At 36.7% G+C, this 25,941-nt stretch overlaps 1 protein-coding gene across 4 annotated transcripts; it reads left to right on the forward strand.

Moving 5' to 3' along the window:
* Positions 1–694: 694 nt before the first annotated feature.
* Positions 695–25,406, forward strand: LOC127623790 (estrogen receptor beta-1). Of its 4 annotated transcripts, none has more exons than XM_052098306.1 (11): positions 695–807; positions 4,740–4,902; positions 8,158–8,698; positions 11,980–12,146; positions 12,673–12,789; positions 13,952–14,275; positions 16,064–16,202; positions 19,378–19,517; positions 22,287–22,470; positions 24,818–25,028; positions 25,282–25,406. In XM_052098306.1, the coding sequence occupies exons 3-11, from the start codon at positions 8,295–8,297 to the stop codon at positions 25,285–25,287; spliced, it is 1,692 nt and encodes a 563-aa protein (XP_051954266.1). In that variant the 5' UTR covers positions 695–807; positions 4,740–4,902; positions 8,158–8,294; the 3' UTR covers positions 25,288–25,406. The 4 variants fall into 4 exon arrangements, with proteins under 4 accessions (XP_051954266.1, XP_051954265.1, XP_051954267.1 ...); XM_052098305.1 differs by lacking the exon at positions 695–807 and adding an exon at positions 2,644–2,745; XM_052098307.1 differs by lacking the exon at positions 695–807 and adding an exon at positions 2,644–2,745 and having other exon boundaries at positions 19,378–19,511.
* The last annotated feature ends 535 nt before the right edge of the window (positions 25,407–25,941 follow it).

Here is a 25,941-nt window from a genome sequence, read left to right on the forward strand (position 1 = left end):
AGAAATGGATTCAAATACTGAAGTCACATGGATTACTTTTATGCTACCTTTCTGTGCTTCTGTAGCTTCAAAATGTTGTTAAATTCACTTGCATTGAATAGATATTCAGTTGAATATTGAGATATTCTTCTAGAAATATTTGTTTGAGCTCAGCAGAAGAAAATAATGTCATACACATCTGGGATGGCATGAGGGTGAATAAATTATGGGAGAATTTTTATTTTTGGGTGAACTGTCCCTTTAAAGCTTGCAAATGAAAACACATTTTACTATAATATTAAGGGTTCACTTTCGGTATTCTTGTAATGTGATGGCAGAGGCATGATATAAAAAGTAATTTTCCTTCCTGAATAAGCTGAATAAGGAGAATGGATAATGTTCAAGTATTTGAGGTAAGTCATCCAAGTGAACCTGCGCTAACTGAAAAGCGTATACAATTTCACCAGTTAATTTAAGCAAAATCTATGGAACAATCTTCATTTTGTGCACTATAATTGCAAATGTTCAGCCAGCATAATGCTGGAGGAGGTGGTTTAAGAGGGTGTGGTCAATGACGTGCGGATACTCAAATAAGTACCAGCGCTCAGTGACACACGGTGCAGAGTAGACCTTAACATCTCATCAAAAAAAGCGTTCATAGAGGCTGGCGCACTTTCTTTACTGCAAATTACCCCTTAGATAAGCACTTCAACAGATTTAATGTGACAGGACAGCGGAACAATTTTGCTTTGAGATACTTAACCGAATCAAGTATATCAAGACAGTGGACCACCATCAGAAGATCAACTTACACATCGATTGCAACAGGTAGGTTCACTATCTTCCAACGTCATATTGTGGTAATCTGGGGAAACGCGATCAGCGTAAGTGCTCGAATGCATATAGATTCTTGCAGAATATTCATAGCCTATACTGTTCAGAATGACATGCCGCGAGCGCATCGGTTGAATTGATGGAAGTGATCAGAATGTCCCGTTCACATCAGTCACTTTCACTCTTCTCGATTACGAGTAATCAAATCGGGGGTTTTAATATGGGTAGAGATGCAACTTTCTGTAAGTTGACTCAATATTTGTATTTATTTATTTATTTATATAAATAATGTTATTAATTTATGCATATAGGCACAGGTGTACGTATGAGTAGCCAAATATATTTAATTTTAAATGCATTTATTTTTTGTCAGGCTATTATTTTTTTGAATAGTACTCAAATTGTGCACCAGGGTCACCATATGGTTTATTTTCAGGTTGAAATGAGTGATGTGACTCTCAAATTCTGTGTTTATAGCCTATTTATTATACTGCATTTGTAGGAAATCTGCAGTACTGGTTGCATTCAGGCTTGTTTTTTAAATGGTTAGGTTTAGATGTGGGGTTAAGTATAATAAAATATAGTGGTAAAAGCCACATTATTATACAGATGATGACTAAAGAAGGACAGTTCTAGCTACAGTATACTCCATTGGAAGGCTGTTCTAGCGTTCTCTTTTAAACTGGAAAATCATTGAAAGAAGAAATCAAAGGAAAATAAATAAGTTACTTTAATAAATGACATGCATTTTGGTATTTGTTCAGTGCATAAGGTGTAAAATGCTCTTGCTCAACAATGCCACACTGGTTTTATGCTCACCAATCAAAATTGCAGGTCCTTTTCTTCTGAAGAATTTATATGAGTGAACTGCTGCTCATTCGCTCTGAACTGCGGGGAAATTAAGAAATTCTTATTCTTGTAGTGGTGTAAAAATGACAAAATGGGTTTGCTGCCTCTCATGTAAGATTTCTCCTCACTTGCTGTGCCCTAAGGATTTTAATATTAGCTTAATTCACAACATTTATTAAGAAATTTATAAAGACTGAAACACCCTTCAGTCAAAAGATTGTCCTGGAATACATACTTGTTTTCTGACCCATCCAAACCCCACCAGCACAATTACAACAATCTAATAGCAGATATACCTTATTTGCTTATATTAATGTGGTGAAATGCGGGTAACTCGTGTATAATACTCCCTTTGAGCGTAAATATAACCAAATACGCTGCAAAGCACTTTTGATATGGTACGATTCTAAGGTTAAGGGTTTGCATCAGGCCCAAAGGTGGTCTTCGACTTGTACCCAGCACTCCTGCACAGGGCAAAGTTTCCTCTCCTTCTCTCCCTTATCCGTTTTCCGCCAGAGAAGGGAGTGATGGAAGCTGGAGAGGGGAGATCACAGCATGGCCTTGGGTTTTTGTTTTTGGTATGCACTGCTGGCTTGTGGCCGGGCGATCTTTCCCTCAAGAGCATGTATCATGGCAGACTGGTTGTCTGTAGAGAGTAGATGCAGGCAGCTTGAATGTCTGTCCCTCTTTCCAAGGTTCAATCTCGGTCAATCTCTTCACAGACAGTGAAACAAATAAAATAATATTAGTGTAGCAGTACGAGTTAACGCGTAATGAGCTGGTGCGCCTGTGGCCAATCCCCGTGTGAAGCGCCATCCTATAAATATGTAGCGAGTAGAGACGTCTATGATCCTCTCTTGCTCGTTAATGACGGAACTTGTGTTGTGGTTCCGGGTCGCTTTTCCGTGTGCCATGGTTCCGGGTCGCTTTTCCGTGTGCCATGGTTCCGGGTCGCTTTTCCGTGTGCCATGCTGTGTTAATAGAACACTGGCTCTCCAACTGGAGATTTCTCTCTCGTTATGCTGTGCAGTCAACAAACGGACTTGCTGTTTCTCTTGGGCATTCGTGAATGCTGTTTGATTGGTATGTGTGCCAACTGGCGTGGGACTTATTTATTTTCTGTCTTTAATTATTTGCTTTTATGGTTATTATGTGTTGAATGTTTGATTGAACACTGGCTCTCCAAATGGAGATCTCTCTCGTTATGCTGCGCAGTCAACACACGGACTTGCTGTTCCTCTTGGGTATGCGTGAATGCTGTTTGATTGGACAGAGGCCGGTTTAGTGGGAGATCGTCGCCAGTTACGCAGTGTGAGTCGCTAGCTGCTGTTTTGCCTGCAGTGGTTGAATTGCTGTTTTGCCTACGTTGGTGGAACTGCTGTTTTGCCTGTACCATGGGTTTGCTGAATGGCTGTTTGTTTTGTGCACATGCATTGAACATTTGACCAGCAATTGGAGGGGATTGCTGAGCGTTCGTGTTGCCATTATAACCACGTGGCAATTACAGCTATATGGACGGAAGTATGGGTGGTTTGTTTTATGTGATCTAGTGTTTTTATAAAGGTTGAATGTAGCTCAAGGGGTTGGGTTTTTTTTTTATGTTGTTATAAGAAGTTTGTTTCTCTTCCATTTGTGTTGAATTTTGTTTAGATTATAAGCTGTATTATTTCCTTGTTTGTTTTCTTTCATTATTGAATTGATTTTTTTTATATATATATATATATATATATATATATATATATATATTTTTTTTGTTTAAGTCCTTTTTGTGCTCTCTTCCCCGAGAGATAGATGAATGTGTTTTAAAATGGTTTTAAACGATTGAAATAAAGGTGTTTCTTTTCCAAAATTGAACGTCGTCTTTGGCATAATTGTACACGTACCTGTGTGTCCTTAATTCTATCAACATCACTGCCATTAGGTAGTACAATTATTCTCTGGGTGAAATTCCCAGGGTGGCGTAGTCTGCATGTTATTCGTCCTTTTCTTGCCCACCGCCCGAGTTGCCACATTAGCATAGATGCTATTCAATTTATTGCAAAGTTATAGATCATGATCACTGTTTCTGGTTCCGGCAGACCCAACTAAAGCTGCCTAATTGTGATTTGATGGATAAATTAGGTGTATGCCTGGCTAAATAGATGAGTCTTTAGTTTAGACTTAAACCGAGTGAGTGTGTCCTGAACAGTGTTAGGGAGACTATTCCATAGTTTAGGAGCCAAATATGAAAAGGATCTACCTTCCTTTGTGGAATTTGATATTCTAGGATCTATTAACAGGCCAGAATTTTGCGATTGTAATGAACGTGATGGAATATAGCATGTCAGAAAGTCACTTAAGTACTGCAGAGCTTGACCATTCAAAGCTTTGTATGTAGTTAACAGAATTTGAAAATTAATAGAAAATTGAACAGGTAGCCAACGTAACAATGATAAAATGGGGCTAATATGATCATGTTATTTAGTTCTCGTCAGCACTCTTTGTGGCTTGTCATGCTGATGTAAAAAGAGCTTCAAAATGTAATTGTTATATCCAAAATAACATCCACTCGGTGGCCATCTTGAAAAGGCTCCCATGCAGCTATTTGCTTTGGATACAAGCGCATACATGTACAGCTCCTATCTTGAATGGAGCAAGACCTGAATCTCCAAAGCAGTTGGTCAAGATAACAATCAAAGAACATATTTTAAATCGGCAGTAAAATGCGACAACAATGGTATCATAAAATGTGCTTCTTTAGCTCAGATCATGCATGCTAAAAAACTTAATTTTTCAGGCTGGTTCAGCTAATACGCATATACGTTCTCATGTTGACTGACAGGCAATGTCTGTATCTAAAAGGTGATTGGCTCTCTTACCTGTAAGGCGGGACTTCCACCCACCCTATTGGCCATTCCAATTTTCCCCAATCATTTGAAAGCAAGTGCTCCATCAACTAAACAGTCTCTGTTAGTAACATAGAGAATATCCATTTTATAATCATTACCATCTAACATTAAATGCTTTGTTGCATGTCGTCAAAAATGTGTTTTTCCACACACGCTTGTTTTCTTACATTTCTCTCTGTAATTTTGCAGTTAACTGTGCTCTGTGCCAGATATGTTTTGGCCAACTGCCTGTCTGCACTGAAACAAGGGTTCAAAAGTCCTCAGCTGACTAAGGTCTAGACACCATTGGCAGTCCAGATAGACAGTGTTGCTAACTGCTCCTCTCTGAAGTACAATCTACAAAAGTGTGTTGGTAAGTAGATTCAAAAGAGGCACTTTAACAGACTTTTATATTTAATTAAAACTAATTTATAGCCATAACACAGTGCTTAACACAACAATCTCTCATGTCTCTCATATGTGGAATGTAATGATAGCACACTTCATATAGCTGAAAGAAATTACATTCTCTTAATGATCGAAATGTTACACTAGTCTTAATTTAGCTGTTCCGTGACTCAGTCTGTGTGAGAGGTGTTAGGGTATAGGCATATAGAAAGTGTATGTGTATAAGTTTTCCTGAGACAGATTTTTATGTCTCTTAAGGTGCAGCTTTGCTTGATTAGATGGAATAAGTTGCATTGCATTTTTGTGCTTCGAACAGACATTAAATACATTGCAAAAAATATTTGTAATTTTAACGGTAAAAGACTGTAAAAATGCACAGTAGTAACCCTAAAATTTACGGTAACAAATTTGAACATAATTGAAATGACTGTATGTTTTACGGTAACATTTTGTAAAAATATATTTTTTTCAATGTAAAAAGTGTGATTTTTCTGGATAATTAACAGTAAAAATGTATATTATGTTTAACAAGAGAGTACATGTACTTTTTACGGTAAATTATTGTTAAAATTACAGTAAAAAACAATAATCGGGTGTTCACAGAATTCCCTGCATGACCCAGTTCATTTAATTATATTTAATGGGAATAGTTATGTTCTTATTTTTAATATCAGTTATGTACTTTGGGATGTTCTGTGTTATATTTAATGTAGTTTAGTTCATGTTTACTGCATTCTTTTAATTTCACATGTGTTACCCTGATGTGTTCAGTGTCTCTACATGTTTATTGCTCATTGCTCCAGGAAGAGCCACTATTGATGAACTTCATGTCATCATGTGCTCTTCTGTAATTACTACGGTAATTAACAATACATTATAAAGTGAAAAAGCAGATTTTGACAGTCTCAGAAGGCTAATACATCAAGTTTATTATTTAATAATATAAACAACATTAATGCACTGTAAAATATACTGGCAACAAAATTACATCCCGTAAAGCCTGAAACGTGGTTACCGTATTTCTTACGGTGAATTTCTGGCAACACAGCTGTCAGTTTTATCTTAAATTTAACAGGATTCTGTTTTACAGTGTAGGTATGGTAGATGAACAAGACCTGCAGCTTTTATACTTTATGAGAATTTAGAAGGTAATTATGAGGAACTTTTTGAAATATCTGCTAGAAAACATTCTCTGTAGTGAATGTACTGGGGTTTTGGACTTGAAACAATAATAACTTAAATCTTATATACTGACTTACATTGAAATGCTATTAGTTGTTATACTGTCAGAAAGTTTTACAGCCGTTATTGGAAGCAGGACTTATTTTTTCACATACTGTGTTACTGTGCGTGCGTAGCAGTCAATGTTATTTAATTAAAAATCAGAATCTCTTTTATTCGCCAGTACCTGTGACATTGATAACATTTGATATCTGCTTAATGGCAACGATAGACACAGTTGCATTAACTACAAATTAGAATTTTTTTGGCCCTTTGAAAACATGTTGACTATGCACTATAAACCTATAGACCCTTTTGTTATTTAATATACATTTGTAACATATTTTGTCTTATATTACTCTGTGGTTAATTAAAATAATTCACCACTGCTGTGATGGGGTTTCAAATACAGCTGCTTTGGGAGTGACTGCAAATTTGGCATCTTTCTCTCTTCTGACTGCCGTAATCCACTGTTCTGTTTTTTTCTCCTCTTTTTGAAATTTGTGGAAATGTAATAGTTTTATTACATAAATAAAAAAAATATATATTTTTTTTTTTTTTTTGCTGTTTGAGCAAATGAGAACACAAAAATAATATTTACTGTGGTCTCCTATGCACAAGTTTATGCAATTATGGTTTAATTCTGCGTTCCCACACTGGAAATGGGAAAATGGTCCAGAAATCAAAGGTTTTGCAGTGTAAGCTTTTAAGTGTATCACACCCGCTCGTACTGTAATTTGATACTTAATAAAGTGTTTTACACCTTTGAATACTTTTACATCCAGAGACCATGATAAAATTTGTATTAATACATTTAAAGTTCTAGACTGGTTATATCATCTAGTGGTATTTCACCATTCATTTAAAGTTTGTTTATATGCTGCTTTTGCTTGCTGACAGTTTGAACTCATAGACACTTTAATTTATTTGCTTCCAAAGGCCACCTCATTTGTATTTATGTTAAAGGAATAGTTCACCCTAAAATGAAAATTCTTTCATCATTTACTCACCCTTATGCCATCCAATATGTGTATGACTTCCTTTGTTCTGCAGAACACAGTTAAATAATTTTAGAAGAATACCTCGAGTGGTGAATGAATTATTATTTTTACCATAGATCTCCATTATAAAATAACCCTCTGAAGCACTCATCTATCTTAACAGTTCTTCTTGTTTTGTTTTTGCACATAATTTGCATAGCTCCACCTACTGGGTATTTTATAAATTTGTATTTTGAAACAGCAGATTTTTTGTTTCGATTTTTTTAAAACCTGTAATTCTATAATTCAAATGATAGAATTACAGTTAAAATGTTCAGATTAAGAAATTCCGACCTCCAAAATAATAATTTACATTCAGATTTCAGGGTTGAAATTCAGATGTTAAGTAACCAGTCCTAAGGACAAGCAAAGCTGGGGTAGATACTTGTGCCACCCAGTGGTCAGCATATTTATTAAGAAATAAACATGGGCAGAGATTAATAAATTATGGAAACGTTTTGTTCATTGTAGTTCATGTTAAGTATTTCATTAACTAACATTAACATATCCCAACTAATGTAAAGTGTTACCACATATACTGACAAGACAACATCAGCAATGACAAGAAGTAAAAATAAACATAATAAACTAAGGAAAATGAATGACTTCATAAACAACACTTTTGCTTCCATGTAGCAGCATTGTATAATTGCAGTAATGCACACAATGCTTTTACTACTATGTAAATTTGGCTTGTCTGCTTGGTAAGCGCCATGCAGACTACTGGGTGGTGAAAGGAAATAACACTGCTTTGTTTGACCTTTGACCTAATATGTTTACGATCTCTGAATGTGAGAGATTTATATTTTGAGTCCTGAATTTCTTCTTAGTCTTAATAATTTATAAAAATTAATAAAATAAGCAAGTTTTGGCTAGAATACAAATATAAAAATTCACATACTTAAGTCATTGTTCTTTAAGAATTGCATGGTTGTACTAAAATTTTTCCTCCCCATTAGTTTCCACATTTTAAACCATGCAGAAAGCTTCTGATGATGCCATAACCTACATCGTGTTTCATTATCAACCATCCTTCATCAATGTCTGAGGAGGTCAACAGTCCCCTGTCGATGATGCAACAGCACTGAACCCGTCTATGTTCACCATGTCTGAGTATCTCGAGGGAGACAGCCCTCTACTGCAACTGCAGGAAGTGGACTCCAGTAGGGTGGGAGCTCATGTCCTCACCCCCTTTTTTAACTCTACCTCTCCAGCCCTGCCTGTGGAGAGTCACCCCATTTGTATCCCCTCACCCTACACGGACATTGGCCATGACTTCACCACTCTGTCTTTCTATAGTCCCACTCTACTGGGCTATGGCGCACCCCCACCTTCAGACTGCCCTTCAGTACGCCAGTCACTAAGCCCCCCCATTTTTTGGCCACCTCATAGCCATGTTTCCTCACTTGCATTGCAACAGAGTCGCCTCCAACAAAACCATACAACCAATGGAACATGGACTGAACTTACACCACATGATCAAGCCAATGAGAAAAACAGGTACCGTATATGGAAGCTGGAAATTAAAATAGTATTGTTACTTTTTATGATTGGGTAACTGGAGTCTATTTATAATAAAAAATAATAATAATAATAATAATTTGGCTAAATAGAATTTGCTGAATTATTTTAATTGTTTCAGATGAATACTAGTAAAGAGATTGTATATGTTAAAATAAGTTACTGCAATAGTTAACCTGAACTACACTGTGAAAACTGGTAATGTGCTATTGTTGCCTTAAAGGAATAGTTCATCCAATAAATTAAAATTATCTTGTCATTTACTTACCTTCATGCCATCCCAGATGTGACTTTCTTTCTTCTGCAGAAAACAAATTATGATTTTTAGAGGAATATTTCAGCTCTGTAGGTCCATACAATGCAAGTGATGCTCCAAAAATCACCAAAGTCATAATAAAAGTAATCCATGTGATGCCAGTGTTTTAATCCATATCTTTAGAAGTGATATGTTGGTGTGGGTGAGAAACAGATAAATATTTAAGTCCTTTTTTTGCTAGAAGTTCTTCTCACTACCCAGTAGGTGGCGATAATCATGAAGAATGTGAATCACCAAAAACACAAGAAGAAAGTGAAAGTTAAAAGCGGTTTCTCAATGTGCTTTCTTTTGTGTTCTTACGTTCTTGTGTTCTTGTGGACTTGTTCTATGTCATCATCTACTGCCAAAGTTCAATTCCAATCAGCAAGAATGCAATTACTGAGGATGCAGGAAATTACCCGGATGTATCCTTGATTTCGAGGATGCATCGGATGGTGACTTGAGGGCAAGAACATGGTAATACGGTGGAAGACGAATGACATTTATCATTTTTGTTTTTTTCCTCAAGAGTTTCCCGCTGTAAGCTTGTGAATGTCTGATGGCTCGTGAGAGTCGTTATACTCTGACATTTGTTATTTTTTGGGTGGGCATCATTTTAATATAGTAATAAACACATGGAGAAAACAAGTGTTTAAAAACGTTATTCTTTTAACGTGTCACTAGTCCTGCAAAACCTCACTGGTCTGATAATGGCAGTAGTCCTCTCACTGGATTCAAAGGTGGTGTGACAGTTAATTGTGCAACAGGAAGATCACTGCACATATCAAAGCTCGCAATAGATGCGTTCTGCTGACGTGCACAGATCGGGGGCGGATTCCAATCGCAAGTGATCCTCCCAATGCCCTATTCTCAATCAGAACTGCAGAGCCCTTGAAGTGGGTACTCTGAAGGAAACACGGCATTACTGTATGTACCCTTCGCCAAAAGTCTTGTGGAAGGGCCTTCCAAGAAAATATAAATTTTCTCACTTTTGTTTTGAACGAGTTTTGAGTGGCATCCCCTCCCACAGGAGTGCCCTTCAAGGAAGCAAAAAATTCCCCTGAACATCAGACGAGTAACAGGTCAGATAAAAAGTCCACTCCATGTATTGTGTTTATCAAAAGAATAATTCTCGATTGCTACGGCATTTCTGACATCGTGTACCACTAGTGTAGACAGATTTATACATTATAATGGGAGCGGTCACGGCGCTTTCAGGGATCTGAATGAAATTGGTCTTTTATAGAATATTGACATAAACTGAAGGAGCCGTCAGGTTCAACCAAAGCCAGTTTGGTTTTGTTGAAGCTAATAAGACATTAATAAGACTCCTAGTGGGTCCCGGCCCCCTGGTTGAGAACCACTGGTCTAGGCCATACGTAGGCATATACCATAGGCCCACCTTTTTCTTAGGATTTTGCGTATGCCCACATAAAATAAGTTATGATAGGTATGGCCGCCAGAACAATGAGTAGGCTTTTGACCCTGAACTTTTTCAATCTAATAATGCGATGCTGCAGAACTGTTGAGTGAATTGTGTTTTTTATTATATTATGATTATTTTTAAATGTGTACAGGTTCATCTGTGCTCCAAGGTATAAAAATACCATGGTTTTACTGTGACACGTCATAAACATGGGGTTGTCACAGACCATGTATGAAAATGAATAAAGAAGTGTATTATCATGGTTCTTTTTGTGAGAAATATAACAGAATAGGCTATTATTTGTGATAAAGGAACATTTAAAAAAATGATGTACAGTATATACAAGAAAATGGTTAAATACTCAAAAAGCAAATAAATTACTTCAGTATTTATTATTACTACTCTAAAATCTGTGCCTTTTTTTATCCTTACGCCCCTGTCCCTGCTAAAGTCTATCCACTGCTCCTGTCCTTCCGTGTTCATTCTTCCAAGGAATCTTGGTAAGACTGGTCTTCTTTAGAACGCAAGTCCATTCTCTGCATTCTTAGAATTGAGAAACACCCACTGTGAAGATTGACTGAGCTGGGAGGAGACTTTATAGTAAAAAGGACTTTAATATTGATCTGTTTCACACCCACACCTATCAATCCATCTCTGAAGACATAGATGTAACCACTGAAGTCTTATGGATTACTTTTATGCTGACTAATACGATTTTTGGAGCTTAAAAATGTTGACACCCGTTCACTTGCGTTGTATGGACCAAACAGCTGAGAAGATAATAAAAATCTTCGTTTGAGTTCAGCAGATGAAAGAAAGTCATACACATCTGGGATGGCATGAGGGTGAGTAAATGATGAGAGAATTTTCATTTTTGGGTGAACTTCCCTTTTAAGGAGCTCTTTGATCTAACCCTTAAAAATGTGTTTTGTTGGTTTAAAGTTGAAACTAATGTCAGGTTGATTCTGTGATGTAAAATAATATTTTTGACTTGAATAAAACCAGTTATTTAGATGATACCACAATATGTTTTTTCATTGTAACAATAAACAATTTTCAGTAATATTTATACATATAATAATACATTTTAATATTGAAAGTTAAAAACGTTAACAGTAATTAAAGGGATAGTTCACCAAAAACCCATTTGACTTTATTTCTAATCTCCTGTTAACTTCAGTTACCATTGCATCTTTTTTCTCCATCCAATCAAAGTGAATGGTGACTGAGGCTAACATTCTGCCTAACATCTCTTTTTGTGTTCCACGGAAGTAAGTAAGCCATATGGGTTTAGACATTCCTTTAACTTCTTTATGAAATAACATTAACTAACAATGAACAATAGTTCATTTTTAAATTAACATAAACCAAAATTGATAAATGCTTTGAAGAAATATTTTTTATTTTTAGTTCATGAAACCTAATGCATTAACTTATTGAATCTTATTGTACAGTGTAATGTAAAATAACCTAATTATTGACTAGTAACTAGAAGCTAGTCATTAAATCTCAAATACTTGTGTATGTTTCCCTCTACAGCAAACCCCTGTTAAAGAGGGTAGCAGATGTTGAGGAGACTTCTACCTCATTGAGAGGTAAAGCTGACATGCACTACTGTGCTGTCTGTAGCGATTATGCATCTGGGTATCATTATGGAGTGTGGTCGTGTGAGGGCTGTAAAGCCTTCTTCAAGAGGAGTATCCAAGGTACAATGTCTCTCTCTGCACGTACTCATACATTTTATTTTGTCAGCATCTTCATTTTCTCAAAAGATATAGGATAGAACATGTTGGACAATTAATATTTAATCCTAGTCTAATTTAGTGTTAATTACATGTTTGCAAGGCAGCATTGTATTGATGTTCCTCAAATTTTCAAGTAAGGGGTTTGTTCTAAATCTCTAACCTTAAGTATTAAACATCTGCAATTAAGTCAGATCCAACGTAATACTTTGTTTTGCTAATTTCAGTTTCAGGTTAATCTTACCATACAGCTCTCTGGAATTCTTGATTTTGATTGGTCAATCACTGCATTCTGTGGTCAAATATATGTCTGTAATGACCATTTATCTGTTTAATTGACCATTCTTCATGGCAACCGATTTCCTGCTGTGCAATATTCATGTCTTCTCACGTAATAAAATCATTCCTCAATTTCAAAATGTATGTCACAGAATAAAAACGGTTAGCCTTGCACATTGGCTAATAGGGTATGACTGATTTATTTTGTCAGGACACAATGATTACATCTGCCCTGCAACCAACCAGTGCACAATTGACAAGAACCGACGCAAAAGCTGCCAGGCCTGCAGACTAAGGAAGTGTTATGAAGTTGGAATGATGAAATGTGGTGAGGCTTCTTTTGAAAATACATTTCCAGATCATGCCAAACTTTGCTGACTTTTATCCAAAGTCATGGACTTTAGACCCAACATCCCAGTATTAAACCGCAATCATACCGTGAAGTTTTGATATGCATAGATAGAGCCTTGGATATTTATTGAAAACGGTCAAAGGTACAGTACCTTCCACTAAAACACCTCGGGCACAATACTCAAATTGAATCTTCTCATACTTGCATTTTGTGCTTTTACATTTATTTGAACCATATGACAGCAGAGAGATGAGATCAATATGTCAGTCTTTTTAGCCTGGCATTTTATGGTCTTCTTCTTTTAAGCTGTTTTATAAACACATGGGCGTCTCAGAGGGCTTGTCCTCCAAAAAAACAGTGATTATTTTGCTACTTGTAGAATTAAGCCTCTGTTGCTGTGGCGACTTCCACTGTTTATCCCTACATAACCTTGTAATTGCTGGTTTAGCATGGTCTAATTTCACACCTTCTCCTTAAGGCTTGAAGTGAAAGTGGTGTACTGTCTTGTCATTGGTTGATGTAATTGTTGTAAACTCTTTGAACATATCAGATATCATTGCTTTTCTCAAGCTTTGCCTAATGTCCAAACATATGTCAGTTTAAACCACAGTTTGAATGAATAAAGCATAATGATATTGTTATAATATTATTAATACATTAATAAAATTACGGCAACGGCTATGTGATAAAAGACACCAATATTCAGTAAACAGTTACATCTATTAATTATTAGAACAAACAGTTCTATCATAAAATATTATAGATACATTTCTGTATGCTGTTTGTGGTTGCCAAGCAATGCGTGGCACATTATTATAGAATGTGCAATCATAGGTGTGTGTTTATTGGCTATTTCACAGAGTATTTACAATCCATTTTATAGCCTGTAAGTATAAGCAATATAAGTAGCTGCTTAGGGCCCTCAAGCCACCAGGGGGCCCCGGTCGGCAAGCGGAGTTGAACACAATGCTTTATAATGTTGATTAAAAATGTTTCAGCTGCAATTGAATTGCAGTATATTGTTAAATGTTCTTGACAGATTAGATTTTTACTCACAGTTTCAGAATAACTCTCTATACCAGCATAAAGAGTTGAAGTGAAAATGACTTGTATTGCAATTCTATTCTGTCTTTCACAGGATTACGGAGAGATCGTGGCAACTACCAACAAAGAGGAGCACAGCAGAAGCGTCTCGCCCGATTCTCTGGAAGAGCTAGAGCGGGTGGTCAGAGACCTCCAGAGGTTAAAAGTGTCCCACGTCCCCTCAATGGAAACGAGGTTGTTACCGTGACATTAAGCCCAGAGGAACTAATAGCTCGCATCATAGATGCAGAGCCACCAGAGATTTACCTCATGAAAGATATGAAGAAGCCATTCACTGAGGCCAACGTCATGATGTCACTGACTAACTTGGCCGACAAAGAACTCGTTCACATGATAAGCTGGGCCAAGAAGATCCCAGGTGTGTGTGTGTGTGTGTGTGTGTGTGTGTGTGTGTGTGTTATCTTTTAACCCTGTATGGTACAATCTAGCCATATGGTAACCATTTTTCTTTAACTTTCTTACCTTGCAGAAAAACTACAACGTAATGCATTTTTGGAAATGAAAGGGCAGTTTTAAAGTAGCCAATATTATGCTGTTTTTAAGCCACATGACATTTGAGTTTGTTTCCAAGACAAACCTAGGGTCACCCTTATTGGGAGACACCTGCTGAAGTGCTCTACAAGTATACTAATAAAACGTTGTTATATTTAAAATTTTATTTTATTTTTAGACAAAAATGAAAATGGCAATGTTTCATGGAAAGGACAAGAAGAGTGCACAGTGTTGCTTCTGATTGACAACAGTGAGCATGAGCTAGGCTTTAGTGACAGTGAAAATAATCAACAATATTGAAGAACGCATGAAAGTGCTTCATTCAGTTTTAGTCTGTAGGAGTTGCAAGTTTAAAAATACATCAAGTAATTTAAGAAATATTCATTTAATTCTAGGAGAAATCGATCATTTCTAAGAAAAAAATCATTCTTTGGAACATTTTCCATTGTGTTACAGAGTTGCCATATGGCAACATTTCCCAAATGTTTTTTATTTTTTATTATTATAAATTTTTGTTATTAGAACTTTTTTTATATTAGGAAATCAAATGGGGAAAATAATCCATCATTAGAACATAATGCATACCATACAGGACTAAGATGAATTCATTCAATAACATTAGCTCGGTGTATTACTGTACACATTTCTGATTCAGTTGGTTTTGGAACACTTCCAATAACAATACAAATAAAAACACTGCAAAATAATAATAAAAATCGGTCATTCAAAAACTTTATTACAGACTCAAGGTCAAAATCTTACCCACAACAATACATGATACACCATAACACACATACCTACATACCTACACTTAAAAACAACTGATTAAACGATTACATTTATTTAAATGTGTATAGTTTTAAGGATATTTAGATATTTTTTACTGGAAAACAAGACATGCATTTTGTTTAAGAAAATTGTAGTAGTGAACACTAAATCTAAAATCCACTTTCTAATCTATTTGAATCCAATCCCTTGTTTTAGGGGAATTGTTGCGGTGACAGATTCATTTGAACTTGGTTTGGTGCGGGGATTCTGATGATTCTAATGAGTGAAGTGTTGGCCGATCCATATTAAACCAAAATGACTAAAGAATTCATAAAGACACCTCTATAGGGGAGTTTTTTTTATTGTTTTTCTTTGCATATATCCAATCAAAAATCAGTGTTGCTTAGACTCATTTTTCAACCAATGCCCTGCACTGAAGGAGTCATAACAGTACTTTTCATTTATACTTGTTTTATTATACTTGATGTATTCTGTTTTCTTGTCTGATTTCTTAATTAATTAATACTTTTGAGATGGGGACAGTCTTTCACTAAGCTATTATTGAATTATATTGTTCTGATTATCTGATTAGATTCTGAACACAAAAATGTTCTCCATTTTGAATACTTAAAAAAATTAAATCTACTGGCTAGTTATTCCTCCCTATAGGGATTCTTACCTTATGTAAAGACATAAGCCGTATCTCTGTTTTGTTCAGCGAAGCACTAACTGCTGAAATTAACCACACAGCTAGCATTGTGATTAACTGTCATCTAAGAAGTGTTTTCTGCTGAGCCTTTAAAGCAAGCTTAAGCTCAAAGTTTTGGTAGAATTATATTGAACAGATGAGTGTGCAATATATAACAACATGCATTCCTCCCTGCAGGTTTTTTAGAGCTCAGCCTTTTCGACCAGGTCCATTTGTTAGAGTGCTGCTGGTTAGAGGTTCTGATGCTGGGACTAATGTGGAGGTCTGTTAATCACCCTGGCAAGCTCATTTTCTCACCAGACCTCAGTCTCAGCAGGTAACTAGTGTAATTAATTCTGTGTGTATTCTTCCAGTGGCTTGATTTAGGAACAGGCACATCTTCTCATCTCTGTTGATTTATCTCTTTATTCTCATATGATTTAGATGATAAATATTTTCAGTCAGCTATCCATCCCTTCTGTATATCAGTATACATTTATAGGTAACTTCTAAAAGGTAAGTATTTAAAGTCACTGATTATGCATTGAGGACAGTTTGGAGTGCACAATGGACTCTAATTATTACTCTCGCTCTCCACTTTGGTATTGAGTGAGGTTGATGTGAAGTTGAAAGTCAAGTTTGCCATGTCTTGGCAAGATCAAAGTTAACAAGACCACTCATGCAAGTCCAGATTCACCTAACAAGTCCATGTGGTTTTTCTCCCTCAGTCAGAAACAAATAGGATCTGAAATTCCATAAATGATTGCTGTAAATCATAACGTAAACATAAACAGAATCAAATTATTACATTCAAATTCAACTAGATTAATTCAATGTAATGATATAATACCTCACGTGTGCCCCTGAGCGCTCATCACATTGCAAACAACACATGGGAATTCTTAAAGGGATAATTCACCCCAAAATAAAAAAATTCTCTCATCATTTACTCACCTGTATGTCGTTTCGAACCTGTTTGACTTTGATTTGATTTGATTTAAAATCTTTATTTCGAACATGGAAAAGAAAGTAGATAAAAATATAAAACAATGTTTAAAAACATAAGAGAACAAAACAAAACAAATGAGCAGCAAAAAAAAAAAAAATATATATATATATATATACTTCTTTCCTGTTAACATACTTCTATTACATGTGCGAAAAGGAGTAGGAAGAAGTAAAACTTATATACTCCTACCCCCTTAATTCTTACAGTCATTCAATTTACAATTTTTATATTATTATTATCATATTGTTCTATACATCCATACACATACACATACACATATAAATACATACACATACACACATCCATACACATGCATACCCACATACACATCATTGTGACCACTGACAAGTATTTATTTCTCTAACCTCAATTTTGTACTTATTCAAGCAGCATAAAAAAAACAAAAAACACCCAAAAATAACAAACCAAACAAACAAAGAAAAACAACATAAACAGTGGAGCACTCCTACTTTCACTACAGTGCTTCTTGATACCTCTTGAAAATAATTTCTCTATACATTTTTTTAAATAGGAATATGTTTGAGCATTGCTTTAGTTTATCATTTAGTTTATTCCACAATTTAACCCCACAAATTGATAAACATAATCTTTTCCTTGTTGTTCTAAATCTATTATTCTTAAAATTTCCCCTTCCTCTTAAATTGTACTCTCCCTCCCTCTCAGAAAACATCTTTTGTATTTTCCCAGGCAATAGACTATTTCTTGCTTTGAACATGAACACTGCAATTTGGTATTAGATTAGATCTTGAATTTTTAACAGTTTAGACTGCAAAAATAATAAATTTGTGTGATCACGAAATCCAACGTTGTGAAAGATTCTCATGACTCTTTTTTGCATTATAACTAGTGGCTGTAGTGAATGTTGATAAGTGCTTCCCCAAACCTCTACACAATAATTCAAATAAGGTAACAATAATGAACAGTACAAAATGCAAAGTGATTTAAGCTCCAGTATGTGCTTAGCTCTTGCTAGGACTGCAGTAGTTTTGGACAGTTTGGTTTTGATGTATTTTATGTGAGGCTTCCAGCAAATCTTCTCATCTATGATCACTCCAAGGAATTTATTTTCATGTACTCTTTCTATTTTAACACCCTCTATCTGTATCTGTGCTTGATGATTTGACTTACTATCTCCGAATACCATGAATTTAGTTTTACTCAAATTTATTGATAACCTATTTATGTCAAACCATTGTTTTATTTTCTTGAATTCTGAAGTGATTAATTCCAAGAGTTCCTGTAAGCTGTCCCCTGAACCAAAAATATTTGTATCATCAGCAAATAATACAAAATTCAATACTTCAGATACTTTACAAATATCATTGATGTACAATAAAAAGAACTTTGGTCCCAACACTGACCCCTGGGGAACACCACAAGTCATGCCCAGACATTCAGACGAATAATCTCCCATCTTCACAAATTGTTGTCTGTCTCTTTCTTTTATCTGTGGTACACAAAAGAAGGTGCTAGGCTGAATGTTATTGTTTGGGATACAAAAAAAGTGAATGGTGATGGAAGCAATCATTAGCCCTAACATCTTCCTTTTTAGGTGAACTATCCTTTTAATGGCTGTCATTAAATATGGCTAAATGTCCCAGGAATATTGTCATAAAAATCACCAGTTTGGTGAGATGAGCTGAGGTGTTCTGCAAAGATGCGTGAGGCTGTGTGTTTGGAACTAAAGATTTGCCATTGCAACTGTTGGGTGCCAGGAACTTATTCTTCCATTGCTTCCATATTGTCACAGTCCCTCTACTCCACTGCCCCTTGTACCACTTTACAATGTGTGTACCCATTATGAAATACAAGGAAAAAATGGAGCTAGGGTTACAGATGCTGTGCAAACTTCTTTACAGGACTTCACTGCAAAACCGTTCTAGTCATGGGTGTTTGTGTTTTTTATTGGACAGTGCTGTAAATATGCTTCTTAGAGTATCAACCTTCCTAGAGTATCTTCCTAGAGGGATCAATCATTTCATGAGAATATCCCACCCATTATACCACCTACACCGAGAAGACACAAGAAAGTAGAAAAAAATGGTTCATTGCTGTTACGTTACTGAAACCCAATGGTTTAGAAGAGCGATAAGCCCTTTATTCTGTTTCAATTGGAAACATTTTAACATAGAAATGAAAACTGTATTATGAGTAACATATTACTACTTCTACTACTACTACTACTGTAGATACTGCAGAAATGGTAAGAGTATTATGGTGAGCCATTTCATGTGGTATTTAATAATACGTTAACGCCATCCATCCTGGTCTTATTCACTGGAGCAGTCCAAACTATATCACCTCTCCGTGTCTTACAGAGCTGTTTGCCATTGATGCATTGAACAGAATTCAACATTTGTGCTCTTACTGAGTGCCAGGTTTGGAATACAGCTATTGAGGTTTGATATTAAATGCACGGTCCCATGTTTCCGAGAGGGTGAAGCTAATTTGAGGGACTGAAAAATGTATTTTTGTTTGGCAGGGACGAGGGCAGCTGTGTGCAGGGCTTTGTGGAGATCTATGATATGCTGCTGGCAGCCACATCCAGATTCAGAGAACTGAAATTACAGAGAGAGGAGTACGTGTGTCTCAAAGCTATGATTCTCCTCAACTCCAGTAAGGGTGTGCTTGAGAGTTTTTCTCATTTATGATTTTAAAGGAATATTCCTGGTTCCATACAAGTTGAGCTCAATTGACAGTATTTGTGGCTTTATGTTGATTTAACACAATTTATTTTGACCTGTACCTCTGTTCCTTAATAATAATGCAAAAAATCTGGGTAACAGTGAGGCACTTAGAATGGAAAGGAATGTTAATTCGCAAACATTAAAACACAACATTTAAGAAAAAGTCTAGCCACAAGATGTGAACAATATGCCTGTGTAACATAGTTCAATGAAAAGGAGGTGGCGAGAACTGGCTTTACAATATAAATAACCAAAAAGACAAACACACACACTCGGGTGTCGGACAGCTGCCCGTAAATCTCTCTTTGTCGCACTGCCATCTCCGGTCAACCTTATCCCTCTCAGGCATCAACAGCCAAATTAGGGGCAGGGTGTGGGGAATCACAACTAATAACTATAATAAAAATTATAAGATAAACATTTCTGCCTTTAATCCCTCCAAAAATTGGTACTATTCACTCCCATCGTAAGTGCCTCACTTTAATCTTGATTTTTGCTTCTCTCTTTTTTTTTAATAAAGGCATAAATTATTGGTGTAATCAACATTATGCCACAAATGCTGTCGATTGACTTTAACTTGTATTGAACCCAGAATATTCTTTTAAATAATGAATGTTTTGTTTAAATAAATTAAACAATTTTATTAATCACCCAACAATTATGTCATTATATACTCATCCTTATATTGATCCAAGCCCATATGACTTTATTTCTTCCTTGGAATGCAAAAGTACTGTATATATATATATATATAAGTTCTGTGCAAAATTCTTGGGTGCATTGTATTTTTCACAAAAACATGGTTATGCTTCAAGAGTATCAGTAGGAAATATCAGTTTTAGATTTCAACATTCCTTTTGCAAATAATATTGAATAGAAGAAGAACATGGCCCCACGCAACAGATAGTATGGCCACCAAAGAGCCCGGATCTCAACATCATTGACTAATTCTTGGATTAGATGAAGAGAGACAGTTGAAACAGCCAAAATAGATATAAGAATTGTGGCAAATTCTCCAAGAAGCTTGGAACATCCTATCTGCCAACAACCAAGAAAAACTGTGTCCAGGTGTAAGTAGGAGATTTGATGCTGTTTTGAATACACCAAATATTGATTTAGCCTTTTTATGTTTACTAGAATTTATATGATGTTAATTGATAATTGAAAACTGTTGAAAAATGTAACTGGCATTCAGACCCTTAACTCAGTACTTCGTTGAAGCACCTTTGGCAGCGATTAAAGCCTGGATTTGGGGATATTCTGCCATTCTGTCATTCTTCTCTGCAGATCCTCTTATGCTATGTCAGTTTGGATGTGGACAGTTGGTGGACAGCCATTTTCAGGTTTCTCCAGAGATGTTCATTTGGGTTCAAGTCCAGGCTCTGGCTGGGACACTCAAGGACATTCACATAGTTGTCTCTAAGCCACTCTTGAGTTGTCTTGGCTGTGTGCTGAGGATGATTGTCCTGTTCGAAGGTGAACCTTCGGCCCAGTCTGAGGTTCTGACCACTCTGGACTAGGTTTTCATTAAGGATATCTCTGTATTTTGCTGCATTCAGATTTCCCCCAGTCCCTGCCACTGAAAAACATCCCCAAAGCATGATGCTACCACCACCATGCTTCACCGTGATGAGCAGTGCCAGGTTTCCTCTAGACATAAAGCTTGGAATTGAGGCCAAACAATTGTTTCATCAGACCAGAGAATCTTGTTTCTCACAGTCTGAGAGACCTTTAGATGCTTTTTTGCAAATTCCAAGTGGGCTTTCATGTGTCATGCACATGTGGCTTCCATTTGGCCACTCTTCCATAAAGCCCAGATCGGTGGAGGGTTGCTGTGATGGTTGTCCTTCTGCAAGTTTCTCCCATCTCCTCACATGATCTTTGGAGCTCAACCAGAGTGACCATTGGGTTCTTGGTCACCTCTCTTACCAAGGCCCTTCTCCCCTGATTGCTCAATTTGGCCGGGCGGCCAGCTCTAGCTAGAGTCCTGGTTATTCCAAACTTCTTCCATTTAAGAATTATGGCGGCCACTATTTTATATATATATATCACATTATAAATAGGTATATACTGTAGATATAGATATCATTTAGCATTTTTGGAGCTAATGAATGTGTGTGTGTTCCAGTTCGGTTCCGGCTTGTCATGCACTGATCACACTCCCCTTCACATTTTCCCATAATTTCCTATTCTTTTCTTTCTCTCATCAAGTTGCAAAAGAGCCCAAAAAACAAAATAATAAATTAAGAAACTGGCTTACCTCCACAGACCCATAGTAAATACGCTTCATTTGAGGCCCATAACTCTTTCAGAAGGTAACTACTATCCTAGCTTTAATTGAAGGGAGTGTTGGCAAGGCCAAGCAAGAAAACGCTCACACACTGTAAAGTCTACAGTATCTGTTTCATTGAAAACGCTTATGTAAGTAACAGGCAGTATCTGGTTAGTGTTCAGTGTCTGAGTGAAACAGTATTTCTTCCTGCTCTGATTCCCCTGAAACTTTGATCTGTCTTTCCCTCATGTTTTATCTCTTCCATCTCAGACTCTTTCATCTGTCCTCAGTTTGTCTCTACACTGTCACAATTGGATTGCTCCAGATGTGTTGCATTGTTTTTGAATCAGATGTTCTTTGGTTTGGATGGTTGTTGATGTCAGTGCGTTATGGCTTTAATCTCTGTGAACCTTCATTTGTGCATCATTACAGACATGTGTTTGAGTTCGTCAGAGGGAGGAGAGGAGCTGCAGAGCAGATCTAAACTCCTGTGTCTGCTGGATTCGGTGACAGATGCTCTAGTGTGGGCCATCTCGAAGACAGGCATGAGTTTCCAGCAGCGCTCCACAAGACTGGCCCACCTACTCATGCTGCTCTCCCACATCAGGCATGTCAGGTACAGACAACGACCCAGGTTTACACATGAAAGATCAGTCTCGGGTGATCCGATCACAAGTAAAGTAATGTACAGTATATGTACTGTATTAGTAAGTAATTTGTACTGAGAAGCCAAATTTATAAAACGGTTGTTGTCATATTTTATTGCTAATTTGAAATATGTTATCTCGACGAACAAGATTTTTTGGGGAGATTTTGGTATAAGTTTATAGAGCTGAACTTGTATGCCTGTTGCCTGGGAGTCATAGAAAATAACTGCCCAGGGACTTTAACAAGATGAACCCTAATTGAACTGACTGCCTTAACCTCGTGTGACCCCGCATCCTTTTTCATGGACATAGTGTTTTTTCTTCGCTATACGCTATGCATAATTTAATTTAATTTAATTTAAACAGACTGATCTCAGTTCAGGACTCTCTGGGTTGTCAATAAAGGGTTAAACTTTTGACACACCGAGTCATGTGACAAAACCAAACGGTGCCGATCATAGCAGAGTTTGTTTTTTGAAGAAACGCCAACAAAACTTAATCTGGTAAGGAACCTCATACATTTTTATATCGTAACCTGTTTGAGTCAAAGAACTACTTGTCTCTAGTTTTATCCGATATCCCATTTTGGACATTTAAGTGATTTATCGCGAAACAGCACGCTGTTAAACACAGTGACTACTTACAAGGACTATTGACCTGTTTCAGTGGTCACTTTTCCCCACAGCCGCCATATTTGTGACCATCAGTGGGAGGAACAATGGTGGTGAATGGAAACACACCCGAAAAACAATATCTAGAAAAACATAAAAAATTGCTTTTGATCCATGCCAAGCCCCACGTAATGTTCATACAGGTATGAAGTCAGCACAAATATTGCAAAATTGAACTTTCACAGACATTTAAAGATATTTTATCCAGGGATCTGGGTAGCTCAGCGAGTATTGAAGCTGACTATCACCCCTGGAGTCGCAAGATCGAATCCAGCCAGGTCTCCTAAGCAACCAAATTGGTATAGTGTGAAGCCTCCACAAGCACTATGTCTCTGTGGTAACACGCTCAACAAGCCACGTGATAACATGTGTGGATTGACGTTTCAGATGCGGAGGCAACTGAGATTTGTCCTCCGCCACCCGGATTGGGGCGAGTTATTACGCCACCATGAGGATCTAGAGTGCATTGGGAATTGGGCATTCCACATTGGGGAGAAAATATATATATACTTTATATTTATCCATGATTCATCTCCGTATGCCAGCGAGTCTGATGTTTGACCAAGGAGTACACACACCTACAGGTACCTCACCATAAACATCTCTCATGCAGAAACCTGAAGAAGGTTTTTGCCACATCTCACAGTGCAGTACAATGAAGGTATATGGAATATTAGTCACAAACATGGCAGCGCGATCATACAGTGATGTTAAATGAAACAGGTCAATAGGCTTTTTTTCTGCTGGAAATCCTATATTTGCTGTGAATTTTCACACTGAGAATCAGTGGGTTTATCCAAAAGCTGACAAATTTATCTTTCAAAGACTTTAAATGGAGTTAGGATTAAAATAAGGTGTATTTTGAACTGTTCTGAGACCAATGCAGACAGACAGCACACTGGAGTTTAAGTCATTCACTAAATAAGGAGCAAGGGAGTATCCTATTGCTTTCGTATGCAGCCAAGTGCATTCACTCAGACCAAAAGTTCAGTTTCAGGCTGCAGATGATGTTTGGATCACTCAACATGGTTGGCAGACATGTGGCAATGGTAATCAGTTCATACTGTTGATTCAGAATTTATAATGCTAAATATAATTTTAATATGGTTGGCACTAATTGGACGATGCTGGCCATTACTTGTTGTATCAGAAGTAATTATGCTCATTTCTGATTGGTAAAATGCTTCAGCACTGGCTATCACTTTTTGTTTGACAGTGCCAAGAGAGAACACTGAGATTTTGTTGCCAAAGTAGAAAAAACAAATTGCTTGTTGCATTGCTCATGATACATGGCTTGTGGCCTAGCTGTCCATACACAAGTAAATGGTCTATTGTCTATTTCTCTGTTCAACTCTAAATTACAGATGCAAAACAGTCACAGAAAATACCTGGCTAATTAGTGTATGTTGCAATTAGTTTATTTGCACTACCTAATCTGCTACTTATTAGTTTGTTCAAACTTTGAATTTAAAATATGATTATAATTAGATGTTTACTGTAGTTGTTTGGTGAAACATGATTTGAAACATATGTATGTATGTATATATAGGTGTCGTACCACTGTTTCTATGGGATGATTTCTGTGTATTTGTACTGTGGTTCCTTGTGCAAAGCCTGCCACTGACCACATATCTTTCATCTGTAGTAACAAAGGCATGGACCACCTCCACTGCATGAAGATTAAGAAAATTGTTCCTTTGTATGATCTGCTTCTGGAGATGCTGGATGCCCATATCATGCACAGCTCACGGCTGTCTAACTCCGGCCCTCGAGGGGCACCAGTTCCTAAAGAAAACAAGGGGCCCCAGGAGGTCTACGTCTGCTCCTCTCAGCACAGAGGGACCCTAGCCAATCAGGTGAGAAACAGTGGCTTGATTTCTGCATTATGCTGGCGAAATAAATAAAAACTGATGAAACAGTTGTACTGGAAATGCTGTTTTGCAAATATAGTAATGTTTGTCTATTTCACTTTAATTTTCAGTTCTTTGGAAAAGATTGTTGCTAGCTAAAATTTTTGTGAAAATCTTGAAATAATTTTACAAGCTGAATAAATATTGCATTAATTATGTGTGCCCTCACGGTTCCCTAATAGCTCTTCTTTCTCTCCAGTGTTGAAGAATGATCTGTTGTTTCGGGAGGATGGTCAACAAAAATGGCACATAAAAAGAGAGGAATAGGATTATTCCAGATGAAAAACACAGCTGATGTCTTGAGTTTCTTTCCTACAATTAAACCTGTTTTTAATCTGCAGTAAAATCTGCTGTAAAAACAAAAGACCACTCTCTCTAACCAAAAACTCTCAAATCAGTTTAGCGTTTGTCATCTTATCAGCAAATAAACACATGAATTCAAATTTTCCGATCCAGACCACAATCATGTGTGGATCACAATCAGATTTTTGGAAATGCCTCTCAGTCTGAACTATCTGTAATTGGATTTTGAGTATTTTTTTAAAATAACGTCTTACAAAGCGTGCAGCAGCTAGCTGTGTCAGAATCCGCTCACTCTTTGCTCATATAGTGAATTATGCAGTAGGGCTGAAACGATTAGTCGACGTTATCGACAATTTTCATTGTTGAATAGTAGTTTGATCTCATTGAATGTAATGAGATCACATTAAACTCTAATGATGAAGTGTGAGAGCAGCACTGCAGTTCACGACAGACTTAGGAGAGGAAGAATTACACAACTCACAGTCCAGATGCATTCTAAACTTACCAAACAGCTTCAGATGATGTAGATCGCAAATTATGAGGGAATAATAATGCA

The sequence above is a fragment of the Xyrauchen texanus genome, chromosome 30 (genome assembly GCF_025860055.1).
Source record: "Xyrauchen texanus isolate HMW12.3.18 chromosome 30, RBS_HiC_50CHRs, whole genome shotgun sequence".
NCBI classification, from domain to species: Eukaryota; Metazoa; Chordata; class Actinopteri; order Cypriniformes; family Catostomidae; genus Xyrauchen; species Xyrauchen texanus.

Excerpts from the sequence above, each read along its gene's own strand:
- LOC127623790 (XM_052098306.1), top strand. The coding sequence starts at position 8,295 with ATGTTCACCATGTCTGAGTATCTCGAGGGAGACAGCCCTCTACTGCAA. Across the intron at positions 12,147-12,672 it reads CTTCAAGAGGAGTATCCAAG|GACACAATGATTACATCTGC; the intron begins GTACAATGTCTC and ends TTATTTTGTCAG. Across the intron at positions 19,518-22,286 it reads TCTCCTCAACTCCAGTAAGG|ACATGTGTTTGAGTTCGTCA; the intron begins GTGTGCTTGAGA and ends GCATCATTACAG.